The sequence below is a fragment of the Cheilinus undulatus genome, linkage group 1, assembly GCF_018320785.1.
Source record: "Cheilinus undulatus linkage group 1, ASM1832078v1, whole genome shotgun sequence".
In the NCBI taxonomy this organism is placed as follows: Eukaryota; Metazoa; Chordata; class Actinopteri; order Labriformes; family Labridae; genus Cheilinus; species Cheilinus undulatus.
The window spans coordinates 56,487,592-56,510,881 of record NC_054865.1 but is presented as its reverse complement, the minus strand read 5'-3'; the positions used below and the strand labels follow the sequence as shown (position 1 = coordinate 56,510,881).

Below are 23,290 nucleotides of genomic sequence, written 5' to 3'. Positions count from 1 at the left end.
ATGTGCTGGAACAGGTGTTAATCTGCACTTGTGATACACATGTTTGTGCGTGTGTGCATAGGTGTTAATGGTGACACATTAGACCCTTTATTTGAAAGCACAATCACTGAAAAATTAGCGCCCTCATTGCACCTGTTGAAACAATTACCACTGTGCAGCTATTGTTAGTATTCACTTCAAACCTGTACTCTGTGCAGCCTTTACAAGGCCTTTTCTCAGGGTATCCCTGAGCCAGGGCTTCATCTGGGCCAGCTCATCTCCTCCCACCAGCGCCACCACCAGGTGAGGAGGAGCAAGGCCCCACTCTTCTGTCAGCATCTGATAGATCAGCACTGGGTCTGTGCTACTGCTGACCCTCAGGAACTAGATAAAAAGAGGGAAACTTGGTGTTAGAATTCAGCTCGAAAACACAGCTTTCTAAATCCTTAAGTATTTGTTTTCTAGTTCCACCTTTCCTCTGGTCTTAGGAGAGCCAATGAAGTCAATGTCTCCCACTCTTCCAGCTGCCCAGTGGCTCTTCTCTCTCTTCATCCTGCTGGCCAGGCCTCTGGCTACGTTCTCCAGAGTCTCATCTACTGTGGAGCAGCAGGAGCAGCCCAGCAGGACGCTGAGAAAAAGCATGCATTGAATAGAGATGAGTATTGTATCAAACAACCCTTTCTATGTACATTTACTCTGGAATAAATGAATAAAAATATGTTTCTATGCAAGGTGTAGATCACTGATCATCAACTGGCGGCCCGGGGGCCACATCAGGCCCCCCCAAAGCTTCCTCTCCGGCCCCCGAAAGATCATTAAATTCAAAAAGAAGATTTTAAGAGTATCCTTTTGCTTTAAATGTCTGGAGCTGTTAAATCCATCCCACAAACAATTAACATTGAAATAGTTTTAGAATGACTAACAATTTGATCTCTTTTTACAGAAATTTACGGTCAAAATTAGTCAATATTAAAAAAAAAAGGTTAAGGTTGGCAGAAGTGCTGCAAAAATTGGCAGAAAAAAGCTGTGAAAAGAGGTTAAAATGTGTCAAAAAATGGTAAAGGAGGAAAAAAGGGGCAAAAGGGATCAAAAATTGGTTTCAAATGACAAAAAATGGTGCAAGAAAGCAAAGAAAAGGGGTTAAAAAGTGACAAAAATTGAAGAAAAGTGGCAAAAATGGATAAAAGAGTGGCACAAAGAGGATAAAACATGCAGGAAAAGTGGTTTAAAGGGGGTTAAAATCATGCAAAAATTGGGTTAATGAGGCAAAAAGGGGCAAAAAAGTATCAACAATGGGTTAAAAGTGGGAAAAAATGGTTTTAAAGTTGCAAAAAAATGTTGAAAAAAATGTAATAAAAGGGGTTAAAAAGTAGCAAAAATTGGATTAAAGAGTGGCACAAAGGGCATAAAACATGCGGGAAAAGTGGTTTAAAAGGGTTAAAATCATGCAAATATTGGGTTTAAAAGGCAAAAAGTATCAAAAAGGGGTTAAAAGTGTCAAAATGGGATAATATTGGTGCTAAATAACAATCAGGGAGGGCCCATTCTCTTGGGTTTTCAGGGGTCTGGCCAATCCTGTTGTCAGGCCTGTCTCCTTGTGGCCTGCTGCATTCTAGATAATAGAGATAGATCTCACTGGTGATGACTAAAAATGTCCTGTAGTTTAAAGGAAAATACAAATACTACTGCAATAATATTTCAATCAGACCAAAATGTTCATTTAGTTTTTGTGTATTTGAAAGTCCGGCCCAGAGTTTCTGTTGAGACTAAATCTGGCCCTCGTGCAGAGGTACTTGTTGAACCCTGGTGTAGATGCTTGGTTGTATTGGCACTGCCGGAAAGATTACAGACAGATTCTTTGAAGGATTATAGATAATGATATCTCTTGAAATGGACACTGAGATTCTAAAATCCAAGTTCTCATCTTTAAAGCTGATCAGTGGCATGTTGTAATCTTATTTCCCAGCATTCCTCACAGTATGTTTGCACAAGAAAATCCAGTGATACCCGCTGCCAGATCTGCAATCTCTGAGATATAAATAAATCTGGTATTGAGAGGGACGCTCTTCAGTAATCATACATGGGGAATATTTCTAAAATGTCCCTGTGTGCTCTCTGTTAATGGATAGATTTATAACAGAGCTATAATTGTTTTGGCATTTAGAGATCTTGGATGTAGTGGTGGTAAAAACAACATTTAAATTCCTCATAAATATCCTGCAGCTCTACTTTCCTCCTCTCACCTGCAGTAGGAGTCTGGATAAGATTGTGAAATCCTTTAAAACTTTTAAAACTGTCGAGTCTAAATAGAGCGGTTTCATCTGAGTATAGAGGTATAATCTTACCCACCAGCTACAACTCTGTTTTATTTAACAAACTGCAGTAATCTCTAATTCCTCCTGCCAGATAATTTTCTAACTTTGGAGATCAGGTAACATTTTTAATGCAATGGGGTTCAAAAGCTTCTCAAAATATTTAAATGAACTTTCAGGAGAGTAAACTCATTCGCCAAGAACAAGCAGATTAATGCCAGCATTATAAAATTAAGAAATAAAAATGAAGAATTTTGGATCACCAGTCCTGACAAGTCAGACAAGCAAAGACCCAAAGGAGTTGAAGTTTTTATGCAAGGCTTATTCAGTCTGAATCACTTTATACTAATTTGCATTTCTTTGAAAATTATTATAAAAAAAAAAACCACATTTGATCTAGTTTTCACAAGCTTTGGAACATGAGTGAGCCCAGCACGTTAAAGACCCTGTGAAAAAAATCCAAAGTTTCTGTCTCAACACTCTAGCTCTTTTGTGACTATTTGTGGCTCTTTTATGTCTTAATTTTGAATATTATTACCGAAAAAAAACTTTAAAAGATAAACCTTTTTGCACTTTTTTTTTTTTTACAACTTTTTGCCACTGTTCACCCATTAAAGCTACCTTTTGCTGTTATATACTTCTTTTGTCCTATTTTTTTTGCCAATTTTCCCTACTTTTTTGCCACTTTTCGCCCATCAAAGCTACATTTTGCCATTAAATACCATTTTTTTCTTACTTTGTTGCTCATTTTTACCACTTTTATGCAAATTTTGCCCTTTTTTTTGCCACTTTTACCCATTAAAGCTAGCCTTTGACATTAAATGCCAATTTATTCCTATTTTTGCCACTCTTGACTGCTTTTGCCTATTTTAGTCAGTCTTCATTCATTTTTTTGCCACGTTTTTGCCCATTTTGAACTATTTTTGGCATCTGTAACTCATTTCTGTCACTTCTCACCCATTTTTGCGACTTTCTGACCATTTTAGCCACCTTTAACTTATTGTTATTGCAACTTAAAGCCATTTTTTGGCTTTTCACCACTTAGATTGTGGCTCTTGCAAAGGTATTTTTCAACAATTTGGCTCTTTGGCTGAACGGGTTGAGTAACACTGGTCTAGATATGTTGGAATCTGGTTGCTGTAAATAAGTGAAAACACTGAGATCTACATGTGACTGAATTCTGGATTTTTGGATTTGTTCACAATGAACTAAAAACAGCATTTAACTGACTGTTAACTTTCAGTAAAGGCCATGACATCAGCTAACAACAGACTGGACTGAGACGAACTGCTCTGTGATTTTAGATTAAAGTGTTAGAGGGGCGGGGTCATTCTCCACTGTGGGCTGGTGACATCATGAGCCCACATATTGGCCCCACCCACATGAAACCCACCAGAAAAGAGGTGAAAAACTTTCTAACAGTCTAAATCCAGAATTCAGTCACATGTAGATCTCAGTGTTTTCACGTTTACAGCAACCAGATTCCAACATTTCTAGAGTGTTAAGACACAAACTGTGGATTTACTTTACAGGGTCTTTAAAGTGCTAGCATACTGTATAAAAGTCTAACTTCAGATGATTTCAGGAGGGTATTTTAATGTTTTTATCTGCTTCATCTTGAATGCAACACTGTGTTTAAGTCCTCAGTATTTAACATTGGAGGAAGTGCTCTTTAGGAAATCCTGACCAGCTCACATGAATAATTTAAAGAGAAACTCTCCTTGGAAGTATTTAAGCTTTCTTAGCCAGTACAAATGTTTGTTCCCTGTAGCACCTCCTCCTTATCTCTGAGCTGATCTGATTGTTTCCCTTTGTCTTTTTTTTCTGTTGATCTGACGGAGACATCTTAATCTTGAATAGTGAGCGGCTCTGCAGTTTGTTTTAGATGAGAGCTTCTGCCTGTTGTCATGATTGTGCTGCATGTGTAACTCAGTGTGACGGGAGTAGGCCTGTCTGTTTGTATTGTCTTTGACCTCTAAACACACATACACCCACCTGTGCTCCTCTGACCACTCCAGCACGTCCCCACATCGCAGGCATCGAGTTTGCGGCTGCAGAGTGGCCTGTAAACAAACGAGCACAAAGATATTAAGTCCATTTTCCTCTAAATCTATTATGACTCATCCGCCACTCTTTTCACTGAGTGAAAGGTTCTTAGGAGTATTTGTGGTCAATGCAAAGTCGGCAGAATTTTCATCCTCGCTTCATATGCAAAGCACTTCCTGAATGGTGTTCAAAGTAGAAAATACACAGAATGCTGTCAATCATGTTCTGGAAACCAACAAAACTAGGCCACAGCACTGTGGGCTCCCACTACAACTCAGAGCATTAAACATCTCTGATATCTAATTGTGTCTAAAGACTATAATGTATAGAGCAGCGTTACTTTACCCTGCTCAACCAAAGAGCCAAACTGTTGAAAAACACCTTCACAAGAGCCACAATCTAAGTAATGAAAAGTGGCAAATTTGGGCTAAAGTGGCAATAAAAATAAGTTAAAGTGCGGAAAATGGGCAAAAAGCAGCAAAAAAGGTGAAAAGTAGGCAGAAAACACCAAAAACTGGGTGAAAAATGACAAAATGGGGAGAAATGTGGCAAAGAGGGCAGAAAGTGGCAATAAAAATAAGTTAAAGTGGGCAAAATGGTCAAAAACTGTCAAATAAATGACAAAAAATGCATGAATAGTGACTTAAATGGACAAAAGGCAGCAAAAGGTGGTAAAATGGGCAAAAAGCACCAGAGAGTGGCAAAAAATTGGGAAAAAAGTGGCATTGAATGGCAGAAGGCAGCTTTAATGGGTGAAAAGTGGCAAAAACGGGTTAAAGTGGCAATAAAAACAAGTTAAAGTGGGCAAAATGGTCAAAAAGCAGAAAATAAGGGTGAAAAGTAGGCAGAAAAACATCAAAAACTAGGTGAAAAGTGACGAAAATGGGGAGAAAATGCCCAAAATTGGGTGAGAAGTGACAAAACAAAGATTTACAGGTGGTAAAAATGGTGAAAAAATGGGCAAAAGGCAGCAACAGGTGGAAGAATGGGCAAAAAGCAGCAAAAAGTGGCAAAAAATTGGGGAAAAAAGCATATTGGCATTGAATGGCAAACGGTAGCTTAAATGGGTGAAAAGTGGCAAAAACAGCAATAAGCAGGATTAAAGAGTCAAAAACTGGGGGAAAAGGAGCAAAAATTGGATAATAGTGGCAAAAATGGGCCAAAAGTTGCAAAAAGAAGTGGCAAAAGTGGGCTTAAAGCAGAAAAAATGAATTAAAAGTGGTGAAAACAATGAAAAAAAGGGGGAAAAAATGGCAAATAAGGGCAATGGAAATATATAGACAAAAAATAAAGGTTGACAATTAAAGCCTGTTGTTACAGTGTGGGAAACTAACTGATCAATGTAACTTGTAATAGATCATTTCTGAGGTCAAAGTTTCCCTTTTTATGGTTTTCTGGGGGAAAATATTTCAAATGAAGCCATAAAAGAGCCACAAATCATCACAGAAGAGCCACACGTTGACTATCACTGGTATAAATTCCATTACTGTAAGCAGTTCCATGAGCTGGCTTGTGTATAATTATAGTTTTACAGTGAAAACAGCCTCAGTTTGTTTGTGTCTGAAGAAAATAAATGACACCGAGTTCAGAAAGAGAGCTTATTCATAATTGATAAGATTATCCATTTGCCTGGGTAAACACAGACTCTTATCAAGCAGCCTGATTTGCGTGGGCACTTGAGCTGCCTGTGAAAGATGATTAGAACAGAAATGCAGCACAAGTGCACGTATTATTTGACGCACAAAAAGCAGCAGTCTCCCCAGGTGCCTTTAACTAAGGGAAGTGTATTAATAGATTTGTGGTGCAATAATTACCGTGCAGACTGGGAGTCAATTTGTGTTTAGCCATCTGTTTTAATGTAAGAGAGCAGCTTGTTGTGGAAGGCTTTATTTGACTGCAGGTCTGGGAGGAGGAGGAGAGGGACTATTGAGCATGCAAACAAGACACTTTGCATGCAAAGGTAGAGGAAAGGATGCCCAGCTGAGTGTGTGTGTGTGTGGTACAAACGCAGAGGCTCTTACACGCAAACACACTTTCCATCTTACTTGACGTCTGGCATAATAAACTCCTATTTTCTCAAGCAGAGGACAGGATTTCTCGATCTATTATTGTATAGAGGCAGACAAAACAGAAACAGCTGTGAGTCTGTGTGGGTCTGAACCCAGGGACCGAGGGTGTCTGTCATAGTTTGCTCTTTATAATTCTTGCACACTGATATTGGGATATAATAGTTAAAAACCATCAAATCCTTAATGCCTCTGTGGCTCAGTAATTGGAGTTTTAGAATTGATTTTAAGCTTTTACTCATCACTTTTAAAGCACTAAAGGGTGTGGCACCAATCTACGCAACAGAGCTTTTAACCCCCTATGAGCCAGCCCGCACCCTGAGATCCTCAGGTGAGGGGCTACTGGTCGTTCCAAAGTCGAGGCTTCAAACTAAGAGTGACAGGCAAGGCCTTCTCCCTCAGGGCCCCTCGACTTTGGAATGACCTACCTGAGGAGAAAAGGTGTGCAGAAACAGTCACTTTTTTTTAATCACTTCTTAAAACTCATTTTGAAGGACTTTGTTTTTATGTGATGTCATCTTCTTACTCCTTATTCCTTTAATCATCTTTCTAACTTTTTATCTCCATTTTGATCATTACCATTATTACTAATATTATTGTTACTATTATTATTACTACTTCGGATTTTTAGCTTGTTTTAATTCCTTTTACTCTTCCTATTCTTGTTTTAATGTCCGTTAGTCTTCTTATTATTCATGTACTTAAGACCGAGTCAAGACCATAAAAATCAATTTTAAAAGACGATGACAAGGTTGAACAGTGAAAAAAGCATTCTCTCTTCAATTTTAGTTTACTTTTCAATAAATTTGACAGATAAAAACAAGATGTCTGCAACTCTTTCAAAGCACAACATGCAAAAATCTCAAATCTTCACAAATTTGTTCAACTAACCTCTTGTAAAAAAAAACCCCAAAAAGAATCCTTGTGTGTATTTAAAACCACTGACATGTCTGGAATTATTTTAAATATCTGAAAATGAGATGTTTATTAACATTTTTTTAGGTGAATGGGGTATAAAGTATCTTCAGAGGTTTTTCTGACTAGAAATAAGATGGACTGATGTCACAGTTTTTGCAGTGAAGGCAAATAAAAACACATCGGACTCAGTGTGCAAGGTCCGAGTGTGTGACCTTTTTTCGTATTACTGATCCAAAAAAAAAAAAAAAAAAAATCAGAAAATAATGGACCCAGTGTGTAAAGACCTTAAGACACACTTTGCATTGAGACTAAAGTAGTGCAGCTTTTGGTAAATTAAAATGCAGATGCAGATAATCGGCCGTATATCTGCCACAACAATCGGTTAGTATGATAATTGGTCGACCCCCGCGTTAGCAGTTAGTTACTCTTATGTTTCCTGATTGAATGACAGTCAGTACTCATGGAGAAAACAAGCTGTAAGCGACATTTTCACTCCCTGCTAACCTAGAGATCAGTTAAATATTGTTTATCCTAACTAACAGTTACTCACTCTAGCAGTTAGTAACTCATTTCTGGTTAATGAGCCATTAATTTATTCCCTGTTTGACAAATAGTCATTTGCGTTGGGTAAAAAGTAGAAGAAACACCCATTCATTTATGTAGTTTCCAGGTTTAAAGGCAGATTGTTACTCATTTAATTTCTGCTGAATTAATCAGTCATGCATTTCTCAGTTAACTTGTAGTTACGCATTAATTCCCTGGTATTCTAGAGGTTAGTAACTGATTTTTTCCCCTTGTTAGTTACCAGCTACTAAGTTATTTGTTTAAAGCAGTGTTACTCAACGTGTGGCTCTTTTATACCATTTAAGTTATCTTTTGACATTACGTACCCGTTTTTTCCTTTTTTTTTTGCCATTTTGCTATTTTGCATATTCTTTTTGCCACCTTTTCCCCATTTTTTCCACATTTATCCCATTTTGCCCCTTTTAGCCACTTTTATCTCATTGTTTTGCCACTTTTGGTCCAAATAAGCTACCTTTTGCCATTCAATACCACTTGTTTCCTTTTACCCCAAATTTTTGCCTCTATTTTTGCCACTTTCTTGCCCATATTTGCCCTTTTTTACAATTTTTGCCACATTTTGCCCATTTAAGCTACCTTTTACCATTACATCCCACTGTTACCTATTTTTCTGCCCATTTTTGCCAATCTTGACTGCCTTTTGCCTATTGTAGTCAGTTTTCACTCATTTTTTGGCCACATTTTTGCCACTTTTGGACCATTTTTTGCCACCTGTAACTAATTTTTTCTACTTATTTATATTGCTACTTCAAGCCATTTTGCCACTTTTCACCTCTAAGACTGTGGCTCTTGCAAAGGGCCACCCAACAATTTGGCTCTTTGGTTGAGCTGGTTTGAGTAACACTGGTTTAAAGGATTATTTAGGAGTTAGTAGCAGAATGGTTTCCTGTTTTGCCAGGCGCGACTCTTTCATTGTCTGGTTACAAGCAGCAACACTTTTTTAAGCAAATGTCAGTTAAGAGGTAGATGAATCTCATTCTCTGGTTAAACAGCTGTTCATGACTAGTTTGCTTCCTTTCTAACTAGTTAAGTCATATTTTATTAATCCCTGAAGGGAAATTCACAGTTTACAAAGGCTGAGTTACATGCAAATACACATGCATGAACAGGATCACCATGGACATGCACGACTGGAGAGATGTCAGAGTGATGGCCTTGCTGCCCTCGTTGGAGCGCTGCTGTGAACTCCTTGGGGTTCAGTGCCTTCAGCCAACAGGCCAAAGTCCAGATATGATCTGACCGCGACTTGAACTGGCGACCCTCCAATTCCAAGCCCGAGTCCTTCCAGACTGACCTACTGCATCCCTTACTAACTAGCAGTTAGATAACACTAGCACTTATTTGTTTCTGGTAACTATGCCTACTTTTATGCATCTTTCCCTAGATAAACCCACACATGTCCACATTTCCAACCAGAGGAAAAAAGCTGATCACTTTGTTGTTTAGACTTACCAGGGGGGTTTCTTGCCTCTCCTGCATGGCTGGATGAAACGCTTCTCTCCTCCGCCTGTGAACCACACCTGTATGAGCTGATGGGTGTCCCCCCTCAGGTGATCTACCTGGGCCTTCAGGAAGTGGTGCAAAGGTGGTGCTCTCCCTCTGGCCAATCCCAGACACTGGCGTGCACCATAACTTTGCATGTTGGTCAGCCTCATTTGCACCACATAGTCCTGCTGCTGAATGACACACTTATGTTTTAAAACCTTTACTTACACAGTTATCTTTTAATTTCTGTTCATACTCTGTATGTTCTTCGACACTGATGCAGACTATAGTCTAATATTAAATTTAAGAATCTAAATCTGCATAAAAAGTCTAGTTTGTGGTTATGATTCTGTTACTGCTACAGCTTTTCTATATTTAATAGAATACACATGGAGAGAAATGTGTAAAATATTTCAAAATCATTGCCCATTGAATAACAGATCAGCGCCCAGCTAGGCTGTAAAATGTTGGTTTAAGTGTCTCCTCATAATCCATTATTACAGCATCGAGAATACATCCAGTATCAGTGGTTTATGAGGGCTGTTAGCGGTGAGGGACTGAAAAAATAAAATAAAAGGACATCAGTGCGAAGAAAGTCCTTTTGCATTAATGAGAAAGAAGTCCTAAACCCTTTCCTAGCATGAAGGGGCACGTATACAGAACTGCATCATATTTTCTCCTCTGGAAGGGCACCCTAGACGACACTTAATCACAATTTGTTGCACATCGTGCCCCTAGAGAGCACTTTATCATGTTTTATCTACAGTATACAGACATCCAGGAGGGAATGGAGAAGCTTTTCCCCTCCAAACACAGTATTCCATCTTTTTGCATTTCTCCCATCACAGAGAGAGCCCTGTGGAGACGTGAATCCAGGAAGAGGTGGGAGAAGAAAAGGAGGCTTGAAGGTCACTGAATTGATCAGGTGATGAAAGTGAGCAGCCACAAAGGCCCCCAACAGCTCCTGCTGAGAGGCTCAACCACCAGCGAATCAGATTGCGGCTTTATTGGCAGCTATGAATGTGTTTAACTGAAGGACTGAGAAAGAGGTGTTCCTAATGTTTGCAGTGAAATTTTATCATAATGCTTTAATTAAGTCAAAACCATAATATAATTAAAACACAGCAGCTGAACTGATTCACGCAAGAGCAAAAATTAGACCATTTCTACAACCTAACCTTCAGGGAAAACTCTTTAAATAAAGCAATTAAAACTATGAGAGCACTTTTAATTACTGCGGTCCTGATCTACATGTAGCTTAAACTACATTTCATATGCTTATTTGAATGGCGTTGGTCCCCATGGCGTCAGGCAGAGGTGGCTCGGTTGCACGACCGTTGCTTCCTATTGAAATGCATGGGATTGAAGTTCGTGCTGCAGAAATTCCTGCCCAGGGACACAACTTAATACATTAAATTTCTGTTTTTTTCCATTGTTTATTTTAATCTTGACCATTACCACTACTGGTTAATATTTATGACTACTGATGGTGAGGTTCAATTAAAAGCCCTTCTTGGGTTTCCTTACCTCACCAGCACAATCTCACACGTGTACTTTCCTTGTGAAAAGTGTACATAAATTGTAAATTGTAATTTCTTGTTTTCTTGTGCAAACATAGATAATAAATAAAATAAAATTTTGTGAGCATTTCATGAAATTTTGTGAGACTGGGTTGTGTATTGTAGGGCTGAACAATGTGCAAAAATAATCTAATTGCAATTTTTTTTCCTCTAAATATTGTGATTACAATTTAATATGCGATTATTCTTGGTTAATCTTATGTAATTTTCAACAAATTCAAGCAACAAATAATTTCATAAATAAACCAAGTGTAATGAAAACAATTATTTCCAAAGCAATTTATCCACAGTAGCATGAATCTGAATACAGTGGTGCAACTAGCTCTAAGCTAGCACTTAGTATATCACTCCTTCTGGTTCACCATGCGTAAAGGTACTAGAAAGATAGACCAGCAACAGTAGCACACACACATAGCACTTCCTGTAGATTTTCAAAATAAAATTAAATAAAATACATTGACTGCTATTTATATTGTACGCATTTTAACTGTTCTCCAGGTGCTTTTAAATATGTTTTTTGAACACATTACTCTCTAAATGAAATATGCTTTTAACTATATGTAACATCTAACTTATTCATGCTTTTAAACCCTGTAACTTATATTATGAACTTCCATTATGGTATTATTACTATATTTACATTTCTATCCAGGTTACACTCGTCTCTCAGTGGCTGAAAAAGTGCAAAAAAATACCCTGACTCAGCAGCTTTGAAAATCTCCTCTGATGTCTCCCCTCTTTTCTTCTTTGCAAAACTTGCAGTACAATAAGAAGCTTTCCCATATACAAGCAGGAAATGTGGTGAAAAGACCAGGAATCGGCATAAAAATCCCACCTCTGACTAGAATTTGGGTTTACCAATGCAATAAGCACAGATACCCTAGTGTACAAGTAGTGCTCACAGTGGTCTAAGCCACTGTGGTGCTGCTCATGCATAGATTCAGTGGTATAGACTCAAAAGTATTAGCCAGGCAGCTATCAAACACGTTTGATATGATCGCAAGTCCACGACTAGGAAAAGACTGATATAAAACGGCACAGATTACCACCTTAAACTTAATGATACAGATGACAGGAGCGTGCCGTGACTCCAATAAGACTCCTGAAATTTACGAAAGACTTTCACTTTTTAGTCTGTGACTGTGAAAATCTTTTGGTGTAAGCCCAGCTTAAATGTGCAAAATTTGCATTGACAGCTTGAACAACCCCCTAAAGGGGCCCCATCGTACAGGGCTCATTCCTGTTATGCTGCAAAGCATGACATGCTTCACTCCTGCAAAAGAGTTTGACCTTGAAAGTGATGAAGAAAAGTCGAGAAGAATTCATCTGGAAGGGAAAAAGAGGAGGAGAAAAAATACAAAGGTTTTAAAAAGTAAACTTCAGTGAAACAAAATGTATTTTACAGTTGTTTGTTGGCTTTTTTCATAGTCACTCGGTCTGTTCCATTTCCCCTGTCTGGTAGAAATAAAGGGCCACGTAACTCACAGGATGCAGAGTGCAAATAAATATTCCTGTCCAAAAATTCCCACATGTAGTGGAAATTTTGTACACAAAAAGTCTAGAAAGCATTTTACACCGATGCAAAAGTCAGTATTATCATTTAAAATGTACAAAGGTGACTCCACTTGTCTGATTTTTGCCTATAAGTTCCTGACTAAATTGCCACTAGCCACTGAGATTTTACCACAAAACCACGGATAGACAAAGAACACTGACTAAAGTACACTGACTGAAATCCTGTAGATTTTGGACTTTCTCTGAACAGTTGCAATCATGCACAAATGTAGTCAGGCCATCCAGGAAAATTCCTCGGCAGGGACCCGCTCATTCAGAAGCTGTCTGTGCTTCTCTGCTGCACACAACCATTTCACTCCAACTCCTGGAGTCCTTTCAATCCTGCAAGCCGCCCTCAAGGATGAGTTACTTAACAGCATAACACCCTTTATATAAATAGATGGCAGTGACATAATGAGGGGGAGAAGCTGTGAAAAAGTGGTATCACCAGTCTGGTCCGCTGCATCTAGATATCCCAGCATGCTTTGAGCAGCAAGAGGAGGAGAGTGTATTTTCTGGTGTTTGTTTAATTGTGCATCCCTGCAGGTTTTAATTATTTAAAATTAATTATTAAAAAGATGTAATCATTGCTGATGCATTTACTGTGTATTGCACAATTTTTTTCAGTCTTTTTGTTTTTTATTGTTTCCAGAGAAAAATAGTTGGTGACGGGACAAGGTGAACACATCTCCAAATTCCCTGTATCTCTACTACTTCCACTGTTCATCACTCATGTCCCTGTGTCTACAGTGGCTTTACACAGCATATATACAGTACAGTGAGTTCAGAAAGTATGCATATCCCCTTCAATTTTCTCAAATTTCTTACGCTGCAGCCTCAAAAATCAGATTTATTCTCATTAATCTTTACCTGATACCCCATAATAACAAAGTGAATACAGACGTCTATATTTTTTTGGAAATTGATCAAAAATAAAGTAGCCTAGAGCAGTGGTTCGCGACCTTTTCAGCCCACAACCCCAAAAATAAAGGTGCCAGAGATCAGGGACACTGCGTACTGTATTTGACGGTAGTATGCAGTATGACTGCCAGTCAGAAGTTACTGTGTGGTTTTCCTGGCCCGGTTTAGCTGGTTTCTGGTATACAGAAGTACGTCATACCCTGGTCAATTGCAAACGATGCTACAGTGTTTTCCATCCATTTATGTACAGAAAAAATCTTAGAAGTGTTTTTATTTGATTTTTCTGGATTTTTATAGCCGTTGTTTTTAGCTTAGCATGTATAGTGCAGTGAAAGGACACACTTGACAGCACCTTTCCGGCCGTTACGAGCCGTAACAGCAAAACACAAACAACAGTGACCTTATTACCACGTATTTCTCTATAGTACATGTTAAAAAGGTGGAGATAAAAACTTCCCAGTGAAAGTTTCGCCCCTCTCCACCATTTCGAACTGACCCGGCTCTTTGCATTGTGGGTAACAGTAGGCGAAGCAGACTGGTCCGATGCATACTGTGAAATTTTCCTGAATCAGTACATCATCCGGGTATTTTTGGCATACTGCAACTTTTGCATTTGTTTGCATACTGCATACTACATTTTGGGCTAATCAGTGCTAGTATAGTAGATGAATTTGAAAATGGCCAAGACTTCCCATGAAGGGGAGCTTTCTGGCACACAGCCAAAACGGGGGCAAACAAAATCATGGTCCATTGTAAAGTTACATTGTGGTATTCATATTTTATGTTTAACCTGAATAATAACCACTCTTATCAAAGAAAAAAATATCTTTTTATCCATTTGTGTAGTAAGGACTCCTCTTAAAAATATACTTTTCTTAAAAACAGAATTAAATGTCTTAATTATGGCAACATCAAGGTGGATAAGGTGGTGAAATTGATTTTAAAAGTAGCAGAAATGGGTTAGCAGTGTAAAAATTTTTAAAAGTGCCAAAAAAAAAAAAAAATCACCAAAAATGGAAAAAATGGGTTAAAGTGGCAAAAACAGGCAAATGAAGTGGTAAAGGGGATAAAAACGTGACTGAAATGGCTTTAAAGTGGCAGAAAATAGGTGGAAATTTGGTGAAATAGGATGAAATATTGATATAAACTGGCAATCAAAGGGTTAACTGAAGAAGAAATGAGCTGAAATGGGTTTAACTGGCAAAATGAACATATCAAAAAGTGTAACGTGGTTAAAATGGGCATAAAAAGTGGTAAAGAGGGGTTACTAGTGGCAATAATGGGTCAACAGTTCCAACAACAGGCGGAAAGTGGCAAGATTTGGTTTAGCAGTTGTAAAAACAGGCAGTAAAATAGTGGTGGACAGGGTTTAAAATGGACAAAAATGGGTTTGGGGTGGCAAATATGTGCTAAAAGCGGCAGGAAAAGGGGATGAAAACGGGGTACATTTTGGCACAAGTGGTGTAAAGTGACAACAGTGTAATTTGAAAAGCCTTTTTAGGCATCTGGAGACCCCCTCTCAGTGTTTCATGATCACCTGTGGGGTCCTGACCCCAATGTTAAGAACCCCTGGCCTAGAGTGCCATCCAGTCGGGAAGTGGGGTTGCCATGAGCCCCCCCCCCCGCACACCACTGACCCCCGGGCCTTGAGTTTGACACCCCTGCTTCACAGGGATAATCTCAAAGTCTTATGTTAGTTTTTATTGCTATGAACCTCCTGTTGTTATCTCTGCATCTCTCACACTCTGACTACTGTCAGGACTTTGTTGACATTGAGGTCTGTCTAAAATGTTGGGAAGAGAAAAACTACGCTGGTTCTTATAGGAAAGCGTTTGATGAGATCGCTCTCTGCATGGGTTTTCTTTGGATTGCACGTGGACTCAGGGTGAAAATCCTAGCTGGGTGAAAGGAGCCTCTGCGTCTCTCTGAAACGCTGAAGGCCGTGATAAAGCGAGATGTGGTGTGATCTGGGGATAAGAAAGGGGGGCGGATAAATCCGAGGTCTTATCTTCTCAGAGGTCGTCATCACACAATGAATGAATCTCACCCCCTCCCGTGATCCAGCAATTCAGAGAGCTGCAGCCAATCAGCAGCCTCTGCTCATTGTGTACAAACAGAGCCCTGTGCGCGCGCTGCTGCCTTTAAATCCTCCTGCAGCTTTGTGAAGCCCAGAACACACCACAGAGAGACTGCAGCATCTTAAAAAAAGACTTTCCCCTTAATCTCAAGATGAACCCCACCTTCAGGAGCAGAGAGTCCGTGTGCAGAAACCTGTTCGGCCCGGTGGACCATGAGCAGCTGCGCCGGGATCTGAAGCAGAGGCTGAAGGAGATCACGGAGCAGGACAGCCGCCGCTGGAACTTTAACTTCCAGACTGACACGCCGATGTGTGGCAGGTTTCAGTGGGAGGAAATCCCCGCAGACTGCGCCGCTGCTGTCTACCAGGAGCCTGCAGGGCTCACGGACAGACTCTGGTCTCCAAAATGCGCAGAGGAGGAGGAACGGCTGAGCGCAAAGATCGACCAGGAGAACTGCTCCAGCATCTCCAACACGCCGAAGTGTCCCGCTGAAGTGACGCCCGTCCGGAGGAAGAGGACGCACGCAAAGTCTGCAGGCAAACCCAGAAACAACTTGAGAATCACAGGTGAGGGATGAGCCCTTCACCCCAGAGCCAGAGCTTCTTATCCTGCATTTAACAACCTTTAATTAGTGAGCTAACATCTCGGTTTTCTTTGGCAGATTTTTTCGCAAAGAGGAGGAGGTCAACAGAAACAAAGAGCATCCTGAATCCTTTCCACTCAGGCTCCAGTGAAGCAGCTCAGTGCAAAACTATCAGATGAAGCAGCTGATCATGAAAATGGACTTTCTCTGTTTAAAACACTTTTAATGGACGAGCCAGAACCTTTCCACTGCACCAAAGGATTTGATCTGATTTTGATCTGTTAAACTTTATTTTATTTTATTGCCTTTTTATTTCTGATGAATGGTGGTAAAATGACACCACGTGGCTTTATTTATTTTATTTATGAGCTTTTATTTAATTTCTCTGCATCTGTCCATGGGTCATGTCACAAACATTTATGTTTTATGTGGTTTTTATGGGTTGTTTCTGTACTCATCTCTCAAAAGCACTACTTCGTTCTTGTCTTGTTGCCTAAATAACTAAGAAGTGAATCAAAATGCTTTTAATGCAAACATATATTTCATTGTTAATAAACATTTTGTTGATGCTAACTGGGCGTCTGATGAGGTTTTTTTTTCACGTTTTCTGCAGCATTTTTGAATCAAGTATGCCTAAAGAAAGAGGCCACACATTAATCTGTTGATATGCTTTTTGAATTAAACTGCATGCATTGAATCAGCTGTGCAGTCAGAGCATCTTTATTTCCTTCTAGTGGGAGAAAATGTGATGATGAATAAATCATGTCATTCTCCTGAATCAGTGATGGTGTTATGTTGGTGAATGAGTTTGTTAACCCTCAGGCATCACTTTAATTTACCCTTTAAAGCCTTTAAGGACACAAATGTCCACTTCCACAAAACTGCTATAAAATTAACAGATTGATATTTTTCTGCTTCTTTTTGCAGAAATCTCTTCAACAACTTCAGCTGTGCTCAAAACTACCAAACGTTCAATCACATTGAGGATTTTAACCCTTTAAATGCCAGTTTGATTACTTAAAGATCAAAAAATGTGGTTTGAATGGGAGTCAGTGGGACGTTTTTGTCCAAAGGGTAGTACATTTTAAATCAGATGCTACACAAAAACTAAAAATGCATCAAAGTCAATTCTTCAGCTTATTTTTGACATACTCAGGACTGATTTAACCCCCCACCAATATTAGTTATGTGGAAAATAATTACTGTTTTGTCTGATTTTTTTTAGAAAAAATATGACCATCCTGTAATCAAACTGGCATTTAAATTGTTAAAATCCTTAAAATTATTCAATAATCAATTGCTTTGATTAGAACTGAAGTTGATCAAAAGATTTGTCCAAAAAAAGCAGAAAAAATATTAATATATACACTGTAAAAAATGTCCGTAGAAAATACGGCAAAAGACTGTCAAATAGCAACAGTAAAAGACCGTAAAACAAATAAACATATATTACTGTATAAAATACACAGAATTGCTGTAAATCAAGCAACGGTATGAAACATAAATTTTTACAATTAAAGTACGTAATAATTACAAAATTGTACCGTTTAAACGAAAGAAGATTGTGAAAATAAAGGAAAAATACTGTAATCTTCAAGACGGGCAATTACTCTAAAAATTACAGTAGTATTTTGTTAAAATTACAGACTTTTCTCTCATGTACATTTAAATTCACAGTAAAAATCTGTGAAAAAAATTGCAGTCACATACCGTAATTTTAGCAGGGACAAGAGGTTAAAAATACTGCATGATCAGGAAAGTTCTGTAGAAAATACAGTAAAAACCTGTCAACCTGCAAAACCTGTGAACAAGCACCAATTTGTTGTTATGTTTACATTTGTTTCTCAGTGCTACACCACATGATGCTGCCTTGTGAAATAAATGGACAGTTACAGTTAATATGAAAACCTTATTGAAACCAAGAATGGTACCAAAAATCATTTTGTTTGTTCTTAATTTGATGGATGAAAGTGGTCAATTATTTTAGTTTAACTGATTTATTGGAAAAGAATGATGTTAATTGCTCTCACAAAGAATGCCATTGCATTTGTAAAGCCATTCCACTTCCTTTAATGCATCTAACACAAAATACATTGATGTACTTTAATGTTTCAGTCAATCTTTCAGAACTGAAATTGGATGACACATATTACCGATAGGAAATATAACAAGGTAATTGGAAAGAACTATTTTATATATACATAAAGAGAGAGAGAGAGAGATACATACTGTATATATAATATGTATATAATACAGTTGAATATATAGTATATACATTATATAAATACAATAGTTATTTTTACTGGTTAAACAACTTAAACATGAATGCAAATAGAATGACAAGAAACCCTCCATAATCAGTTTTAAAAATGAATGGGAACTGTACATATAGTCTATCAAATAGATTTCTAAGGGAAAAAAAATTCTTAAAAAAAAAACAATATGAAACCATGGTTTAGTTTCTGAAATTTTAATATACTTCTCATACCTTATGTAATTTAATCTAAACTTCTCTTTACCTGTATGTGGGGTTATTTATGTCTAGTAAATACGTTTTGTTTCATGTGCCAATGCTGTATTAACTATTGGAATCTGTTCAATAAAGTTGTATCAATATAAAAAATAAATATATAAAAATAATTTTGAAAAACTGTTTCCCGTCGCCATTCAACCCTGTCTACACAGGAACGATTTCTATTCTGTCTGTACTAGAACAGCGATTTGGGTGTTTAAAAATGGAACAATTTGGAAACGAGCTCCAGAGTGAACAGTTTTCATTCACCTCCCTCCACGTACACAAACAGTGCTGCTTTCTGGAAATGCGTTTGCGCACTGTGGTTGCAGTCAATTGCCATGCGCGAATACGGTTTCGCGCAGGCGCGGGGAAAGAAGGACCTTATACGCATGCGTGTGTGGTTCGTTGGAAAATCAAACCGCCAACGGCTGCCTGGTAAACTACAGCGTTTTCGTGTCTTCTGTGGTCTCGTGTGCGCGGAAATATTACATAAAGTTGCTGTCTGCTCGCAGAACGAGCTGCAAACGAAGATGGAATACAAAGCAGGACATTGGCGTGTATTAATTCGACGTCACCCGGAGCATCAGCCTACGAGCTATTGGTAAGGTATGTAGAACTTCTTTTGTCGTAGTGTCAAATATTTCTTGAGTTCTTTTCATTCAGTAACACCACGTGTTTATAGGTAGAAGTTAAATGGGTCAGGAGGCATTTTGTTTCAATTCTAGACCAGCCAACATTGCTGTTTGATTTGTATTTTTTGCTGTCATTTTAGCGTGGAGAACGTTTAACACTTGCTTTGTTGGGGACCATAAGTGAACCCCAAGCTCAGAGCTAACTCCGCCCACTTCAGACTTTTGAAAAATGCACAAAAAATGGGCGGTTGGGTACTGGGAACACTGGGAAGAGGGAAAGAAAAAGGACGGAGTTTTCCAGATGAGGTGGGAGTGACCGTGAGGACCGTGATGTCCCCTAGCCAAAAAGTGAGAGTCCCGCCGCAGCACTGCTGCTTCAGAGCGACCTAAGGTGAAGGATTTTTCCCCTTCAGAGTCACATTCATATCTGTGTTAAGAGTCCCCTGAAGTAGGCTTTCCAGCTTATTCCTACCCCTCCATGAATATGGACGCAACTTCCGCTCCGTTCTATCTAAATGGGACTTTGCATAGAAACGAGATGCTAAACGTGACTATTAAAGCAATTTTAATACCAAACTACATAAAGTTAGACTGCTTCACCTCAGACGGGATAATATTATTATTATTTCTCTAGCCTCTACTGGAGAGTTCAAATTGATGACATTACTTTAGATAACCTACAAGGGCATATTTAGCTAACTTTAGTAGCTTTATATCGGTATAAAAAGATACATTTCTAGTTTGTGGAGTTGCTGAAATTCTCATTTTACAAACTAATCCCTCTTAGATATGGGAATTATATTTATAAAATTATCCATGACTCAAGTTGCCAGCTCTTCAGTTTGGTAAATGTCAAGTTTTGTATTAAGAATTAATGATAAATTAATACTAAAAGAATCACATCCCGGATGCACTTAGACAGTGGACAGCATGTTGTGAGAGACATATTTAACTTTGTCATAATATTAGTACCATGAACATAGCAACAGGTACTGAGCATTACAGAAAATATGATTAAAACATTTCAGCTCATTGATTTAACAAAAATGAAGCAGTATTTATTACAGCAAATATTTATTTATTTCAGAACAACCACTGTTGACACTAAATCACTTTAGTAAGCCTTTGGAAAAATCATGTTTTTGCTATTATTGTTACTGTACTGGAAGTTCCACTTCCATTCATAGCTACAGTAGACCCCCAGGAATAATGTGGTATCCACCTTATTTACTTATCTACAGCTTATAATACAAACAATGTGAACATGTGATAACAAAAATATAAATATTTACAAATTCCAGAAGAATTCCTATTGAAACAACTGTCGTTCTTTGTTAGCGTTCATAGTTAGGTGCTGTACTAGAATACATGTATTTAATGTAGCCTACTTCCGTTTTGGCACCGGAAGTTTCGCCCATATTCACATTTGCAGTAGCGGCCCCAGGAATAAGGGGGATAGTGTGGTGGTGGACTGTGGTGGTCCTGGGCACTACCTGTTGGCTCCAGCACCTCCTAAATGCACAATGGGGATATGTGCACGTCAGTGTCATGGCACTAAAGATTTAATAGCTCACTTGATTTTTGCAGGATGCCACAAAGCTCAAGATTCAGAGAGGACAGTTGGAGGGCTGCTCAGTGGACATAAAGGGCTTCTCTCCTGTTTCGACAAAAAGGAAGACAACCTCTTTTGCCTTGTTGAAACATTCTTGCCAGATGGGGTACCAGTGGAAAGCCTGCCCCATGTATTGTTTTTTAGTAAGTGGATCTCAGAAACACTTTAAAGACTCATTTGGATGGTAATGGATGATTTGCTTGTAATTCTTTTCTACTTTTATCATCCTCCCAGGAGACTCTTGCTAGGCTTCAAGGCAGCTCATGCTATGCATTGACCAGCATTGGGATCCACTCAGGAGTTCCTACAGAGGTAATAATTTTTCCTCTTTAGAGGTAGTTATATGGTATAGTGTAATGCTGGCAAAATGTTTTATTTCCTTCCAGCCATGTGCATCATATGATACAATATCAGTTATTTTTATAACTGTGTTATTGTCACCTGTAACAACTGCTATCCTGAGGAAGACGGTTCAGGACAATAAGAGCCAAAACTAACAGACTGAAAAACAGCACATATCCCAGAGCAGTTGCAATAATAAACTAGAAAAGCACTCAGAGAGCGCAGACCTCCGCCATTAGCCCTATCTCCCAATAGTGAAGAGTCCTTTAAAAATTCCTAGATCCAGACGATGATCTGGATCAGTCCCAAAATCAAATCAGTTCTTCCTTTTGCCATTTCTGACATTCCCTGGAAATTTCATCAGAATCTATCCATAACTTTTTGGGTTATGTTGCCAACAAACAAACTAACAAACCCTGCCGATCACATAACCTCCTTGGCAGAGGTAATAATAATTGCACTGAATGGAACTGTGCAAAATTTCGTACTTGTGTACAATGACAATAAAGATTCTGGTTCAGATTTTTAGGTTTGATAGTATCCAAATTTTCAAATTTAAAAAACAAAAAAGAAATAGATGTGCAGCATTTTTTTCTAAACCAAAACTGTTGTGAGCAGAAAAAGCGCAAGGGCAAGCAAGATGACATACAGAGCTGTGGGATCAACACACACTCTAAGTGGAGAGGGTAGCACCAGTCACAGCTTAGTGTTGATTTTAGAAGAACATATAAACACAGCAACACCCGTCTGATAACTGCTTAACAGCTGGATCACTCTACATGTATGTCTGCATTTTGTGTCTGCTGTAGCTTCTGCCACAAAACACAAGGGATGTGACAAGACATTCAGCTCACGGGACAAGAAGAGATTGGGTCAACTCTTTTTTGAGTGAATTCAAAAATTGGATAGTACTTTGCAATCAGTGCATACATAAGTGTTCAAAACTTCTAAGTTGACATGATTTGGTGCTTTACCTTGTCTTTCTATTTTTCCTTACTCTTTTTTAAGGTCCTGTTTCTTCTGCTAGTGGTGACTAGGACTCCATTACTTTATACTGTCTCCGGTATTCCACTCTTCTATAAAACGCCAGTTATCAAGGAAAAATAATGGTAAGCCTTGCACAGCATTTGTACATACCTCAATAAATTCTTTAGATTAATCTTTCTTTAAGCAACATGAAGCCATTTTATGTTTATTTTATGTAGTTTACACCAAGCACTGCATTAATCTGGTCATGTAGAAATACCCAGAATACTGCCATGCCACTGCTTTGTCCAGCTTGTTCTCAGTGTTCTGATGATCACACCATATGGGGGCCAATACAGTTTTCTGTGTGAGTCATATGTTTTCATTATGATTGATTTAAAATTCAGCGCCCATCATCTTTGTTACAGCAAAATCCTTTTGTACCCCAAAGCATTTAGGGTAAGTATACCCATTAGGCCCACCAAAATCTAAGTTCACGTATTTTTCATAGATACTAAGATGGTTTATAAACATGATCATTTGTTAGAATGAAGGATTAATCCCTCATTTGAAGGTATATTTATTTACTTATGCATATTTTAGAGAACAAATTAAAGAAATGTTATGAATAAAGTCAAAAGTCTGGCATGGGCTTAATTGGTACCTAAGTACCATTTAAGCCCATGTGTGTTCCAAATAAGCCCACAGCCACGTTTATTGACAGAAATTAAAAAAATTATTACATTTTTCAAGTAGTAAACATATATTAATTCAGTAACATGTTATACATGTTAAACACTATTTATTTTTTGAACTTGGCTTTAATGTTTGGCTTGTAACAATGGACCACCACAAACATGACTAAGTAGGCCTAAAACTAATTTTCATTGGCTTCAGTATTTAACATTTCATTGAACATTTTATTTAATATTGACAAAATTTGATTCAATATTGACAAAATAAAAAAAATGTGTTTGTTTTTAAAAGTATTAAATGACATTACAGTGAATCAACAATATCTTATTGAACTTGGATTTAATGTTTGGCTGTAACAATGATGATTTTAGGACAGTTGCTGTAATTCCTCTTTTTTGTTGGCATTTTTCTCACTATAAACAA

At 38.2% G+C, this 23,290-nt stretch overlaps 2 protein-coding genes across 2 annotated transcripts in view; one reads left to right on the top strand and one right to left on the bottom strand.

The window, feature by feature from the left end:
- The window catches only part of trpm5 (transient receptor potential cation channel, subfamily M, member 5), a 64,809-nt gene extending 55,427 nt beyond the window's left edge, over nucleotides 1-9,382 (bottom strand). The window contains exons 1-4 of the mRNA XM_041789139.1: nucleotides 9,356-9,382; nucleotides 4,287-4,354; nucleotides 451-607; nucleotides 183-363 (exon numbers count right to left, since the gene is read on the bottom strand). Coding sequence (XP_041645073.1) covers nucleotides 183-363; nucleotides 451-607; nucleotides 4,287-4,354; nucleotides 9,356-9,382 — 433 coding nt within the window. The remainder of the gene's footprint in view (nucleotides 1-182; nucleotides 364-450; nucleotides 608-4,286; nucleotides 4,355-9,355) is intronic.
- Nucleotides 9,383-15,672: 6,290 nt separating this feature from the next.
- On the top strand, nucleotides 15,673-16,283 carry cdkn1ca (cyclin-dependent kinase inhibitor 1Ca). The gene is made up of 2 exons (XM_041789388.1): nucleotides 15,673-16,087; nucleotides 16,183-16,283. The coding sequence occupies exons 1-2, from the start codon at nucleotides 15,673-15,675 to the stop codon at nucleotides 16,281-16,283; spliced, it is 516 nt and encodes a 171-aa protein (XP_041645322.1).
- The last annotated feature ends 7,007 nt before the right edge of the window (nucleotides 16,284-23,290 follow it).

Coding starts and splice junctions, on each gene's coding strand:
- cdkn1ca (XM_041789388.1), top strand. CDS start 15,673: ATGAACCCCACCTTCAGGAGCAGAGAGTCCGTGTGCAGAAACCTGTTC. Junction 16,088..16,182: donor AAACAACTTGAGAATCACAG/GTGAGGGATGAG, acceptor TTTCTTTGGCAG/ATTTTTTCGCAAAGAGGAGG.